Source organism: Arachis duranensis, chromosome 4, assembly GCF_000817695.3.
Source record: "Arachis duranensis cultivar V14167 chromosome 4, aradu.V14167.gnm2.J7QH, whole genome shotgun sequence".
Lineage (NCBI taxonomy): Eukaryota > Viridiplantae > Streptophyta > Magnoliopsida > Fabales > Fabaceae > Arachis > Arachis duranensis.
The window spans coordinates 43,084,035-43,088,457 of record NC_029775.3 but is presented as its reverse complement, the minus strand read 5'-3'; the positions used below and the strand labels follow the sequence as shown (position 1 = coordinate 43,088,457).

Sequence of the window (4,423 nt, the reverse complement as noted above, 5' to 3'; positions counted from 1 at the left end):
GTAAGAATGGTAAACCAGATATCCTCTCCTCCTATCATTATGGTTCGAAACTGTTATCATTGTCAAAGGTTAACAGATTATCAAATTAATACATGCCAGATAATTAAATCTACTAATATATCAACATTTAGAACAAGTTTAAGAATTTGATCTGCCACCAGGCAGCCATTATTAAGACTTTGAATGGTAGGTTCATCAACATCATATAGCACCGAACCATGTGAGATATCCAAGTCTATATGCATTTGAAAATTCAGTAGCATTATTAACATGAAAAAACTCTAATACTATATTCATCACGAGGATAATTTACTAATAAATATATAGTAATTATAAGTATTAAAGATTTTTAAAGTAAGTCAATTCAATAATTATATTTCTATATGTATTAATATTTTATATGTAAATAATTTAATAAATAAAATTTATTAATTTTCATTCAATAAATAATATATATTGTTAATCTAACCAAATTATGAATGTCCTAATTTTAGATTCTATAAGTAAAAACAAGTTGAATTTAAATTACTCATAAAATGTATATCTTATTATTATATTCTTTTTTATATATAATATGCATTTCTAGTTTTAATAGAGGACACTACCATAGTTGATAAAATTCAAAAACTTGTTCTTTTATAGAAAAAATAAACAACAACAATAATCATAATTCATGATGGTATTTTGTTGAATATACCCACGTATTCCCAACCATTATTAGAACCCTCCTAATTTGTATGCTCTACGAAGAAAAATAATAAATCTCGTTACTCGTCACATGTATAAAATGTTGAAATAGGATCTTCAAAGAGCTAGTTGGTGACGTAGCCATTTCTCACCCCTCATCATAAGCCTTATAACCAATCATCGAAAATCATTGCTATTCTGACCGTCCTGCATGTTCCTCGCATCATTAAAAAGCTTCTTACCACAACATAAAACCATAATATTGGACAATCATCAAATTCTTCGTACCAATAGACAATATTGAATTGATTGCTCTCCTTAGACAAATGAGTGGGGAGCGTAAGGTCTACACTTTTGCTGAAGTATCTCAGCACAAAACCTATAATGATTGTTGGCTTATCATTGATGGCAAGGTACATAATAATCTAATTAATTCATGAATGCAAATTTGGTTGTTTGAATGAATTTTGATTTTGTTTGTGACCTTTGAATCTTGGTTTGCTGTTCTCATATTTATCTAAAATATTTTTCAGAAAATTTAGGTAGAATGGATTTATGCAATGTTGAGTTTAATTCGATGAGATGAACATTCTATCATTGTCATTCAATTTGTTGCATTTCTATCGGATGAACATCTTTCAGTTTTCCTAAACACTTTATCTTCGTAGATATTTTGAGATTGATTATTTTTGCTCGTCGTAACAACTAATTTCTTTTGGAATTGCCATTTATCAAAATGGTTCTTATAGTTAATTGAACAATAAGAAGGATAATGAAGACAATGTGATAATTCTTCTTCAATCGGAGCTTTTGAACACATTGATTATTAAAAAGGAATATACCAATGATTATATGTCGTCCTCCCTTTACGTAAGGTTTTTTTTCTTGGTTTTATATGAATTTTTGCATCAATTCATTTTGTCGTATACTGAAATTTTTTTCTTTCATAAAAAATTTTAAATGTTTAGATCATAAAGTTCTAATACGATATTATGAAATTACTTAATCTAAAAATATTAAACTAATAAAAAAATTACATAAATAATTATATATAATGCTCATTTTATAATTATTAATGGGTATCCAATTTTGCTTTGTCTCTATATTCAAGAAATCATAACTGGGTTGGCATTTTTATAATTCCCTACCAATATATAAACAATAACAACTAAAATATAATGAAATGAAATGAGTGTCACCTCTTTGTTAAAATATTCACGGAGTGCATTGAATAGAAAACAAGTTCCACATTATGTTTGATTGTTTGTGTGCATTTGATCATGTTGTTAGGCCTTGAGGCATTTTTATGATAATATTTTAATGCATGAGATAAATTTTTGTCATGACAAATTTGCAACTAGTTTGAAAAGTTGTCCTATACTACTAATCTCAACACAAAAAGCCAAATGTTTAGAAAGTCATTTTATGAAATGGTAGATTTTGGGAGTATCTTTGATTGTTCGAAGTCAGTTTGAACACCTTGTTTTACGCCAAGAATTTATAAAAGATTGTTAGTTCATAAATATTTATAATGTTTGAGATTAAATAAGATAATAGTTTGCCTCACTTCAAATAAAAAAAATTAACTATATACATGTTTAATATTTGACTAAAATATCTATATGCCTAATTGGTACTAAAAACAGAATAAGAATCTAATATAGATGTAATAACCATTTAGGAATATACATGTTTTAGAGTTTGCAAATGTGTTTTTGTCTATCATTTCTCAATAATTAATATTCGTTATACATATTAGTATCTTCATCATTTATGGCTAATTTAGTTAGTGATAGCTTGTTTCCCTAGTGACTTCCATCAATATGTTTTTTTCCATTTAATTTATAACAATTATCTTTGAAAATAGGTTTACGATGTCACGAAATTCTTAGATGATCACCCTGGTGGAGGTGATGTGGTTGTGTCTTCCACAGGTATTATGAAAATCTCTCAAATTAATGCACTTAATAATTTACATCACCCTTCATTGTCTCTCTATAGCTACTGTGATTATTTACAAGATGTTTGCATGCAAATCATATTTAATTTTGACTTTTGATAATAGAGTGCCATTTAATATTTGAAAGATTTTAGTTTTGATGAAATTATTTTTAAATGAATAAAATAATATTGGCAGCCCGTAAGAATTAAAAAAAATATCGAATTAATAAAGTTTGTCAAATTATTAGAGTAAATATTTAAATTAGTTTCTAAAAAATTTTAAATGAGACACTTTTGATCGCAATAAATTTTTCACTAAAAGTATTCGAAAATTACTTTCGTAAGACATATTAAGTTTTCAAATAAATCCCTAATAAATTTTATTATAAGATAATTAAATTTTGAAAAATATTACAATAAGATAAATTAATCTCCATTATAAATATAGAAAGGATTAATTTGTCCAATAAAAATAATTCTAAAGAACGTATAAACAACAAAAATTTACTGATATCAAACCATCCAATTTAAAATATTTTGGAACTAATTCAGATATTTATTCGTTAGCATTTTTAAGTAACTAACTTCATCTTTCTTTTATGTGTGAAAATAGTAATTTATCGTTTTTTATTAATCCAAATATCATATTGCATACAGCAAAAGATGCAACCGATGATTTTGAGGATGTTGGTCATAGTAAGAATGCAAGAAAAATGTTGAATGACTACTACATAGGAGACATTGATTTGTCCACCATGAAATCTGCTGGGGCTAAGTCTCCTCCATCTTCTAAACATGCTCAACCACCTCAATCGTCAACGAGGATATCATCATCATCATCAAACTTAACTGCCAAGATCCTCCAGTTTTTGATTCCCTTGATTATCTTGGGTTTGGCATTTGGTGTTCGTTTCTACAAGAAATCAGAATAAGCAATACTAAAATGGCACTTTGAATAGATATGGTTGAAAATAATATTTTTTGTTTTTAACTAAACGTGAAAGTTTTTCTTTTTATTTTCAACATTTGTTTTGAACTACAATTACCAGGAAGCAATATGTATGTATCATTCATGTTTTTTCACTGTCACTTTTCAGCTTCCTTATTTTCCAGTCTTACTCTGTTACTAATATGCTACTAGAATAGTCTACGTTGTCCACAGTTCTAGTAGTATGTACAAGATTTTAAGATGTATGTGTATATGTTTCTACTAGAATAAATATTGGATGTTTCCATATTTGAGTTTTAGATGTTTTTTGAAATCCAGCATCTTGGCATTATAGCAACGTTCTGATCTTAGTATCATATAATACAGTGCAACTATAGGTATCTATTAAATTCTTCTATTTTTTATTTATTTTAAAATTTAAATAAATAATTACAATAAATTCATACATAGATTTGATGTTCTAAATACTTTGTCTTCGATATTTAAAATAATCAATTTGAAAATATATTAAATTAAATTTAAAATTCAAAATTATATCATCATAAAATTTAAAAATACATAATTATTATCAAAATCAAATATCACCAAAATTCTTATTTCAAAATGAATGTGTTTCTCCCATCTTTCGATTCATTTAATTTTATGGAAAAAAAGTTTATGGGATAAGTTTTGGATGCGTTTTAAAAATATTATATTTATTATTTTAGATATATTTTGAGAATATTTAAAATACTACATTAAATATCTACAATACATCCAAAACAAAACTATGCTTCAAAATATGTTTTAAATGATTTTAATGTGTCATTATTTTATTTTTGATGATGAAGATGACAAAAAATACGG

General features: G+C 26.1%; 1 protein-coding gene across 1 annotated transcript; it reads left to right on the top strand.

Annotated features, from left to right (window-relative positions):
• The first annotated feature begins 1,010 nt into the window (after positions 1 to 1,010).
• On the top strand, positions 1,011 to 3,560 carry LOC107484054 (cytochrome b5-like). The gene is made up of 3 exons (XM_016104665.3): positions 1,011 to 1,100; positions 2,555 to 2,621; positions 3,286 to 3,560. The coding sequence occupies exons 1-3, from the start codon at positions 1,014 to 1,016 to the stop codon at positions 3,558 to 3,560; spliced, it is 429 nt and encodes a 142-aa protein (XP_015960151.1). The 5' UTR covers positions 1,011 to 1,013.
• Positions 3,561 to 4,423: the final 863 nt, after the last annotated feature.

Excerpts from the sequence above, each read along its gene's own strand:
- LOC107484054 (XM_016104665.3), top strand. The coding sequence starts at position 1,014 with ATGAGTGGGGAGCGTAAGGTCTACACTTTTGCTGAAGTATCTCAGCAC. Across the intron at positions 1,101-2,554 it reads GGCTTATCATTGATGGCAAG|GTTTACGATGTCACGAAATT; the intron begins GTACATAATAAT and ends CTTTGAAAATAG. Across the intron at positions 2,622-3,285 it reads TGTGGTTGTGTCTTCCACAG|CAAAAGATGCAACCGATGAT; the intron begins GTATTATGAAAA and ends TATTGCATACAG.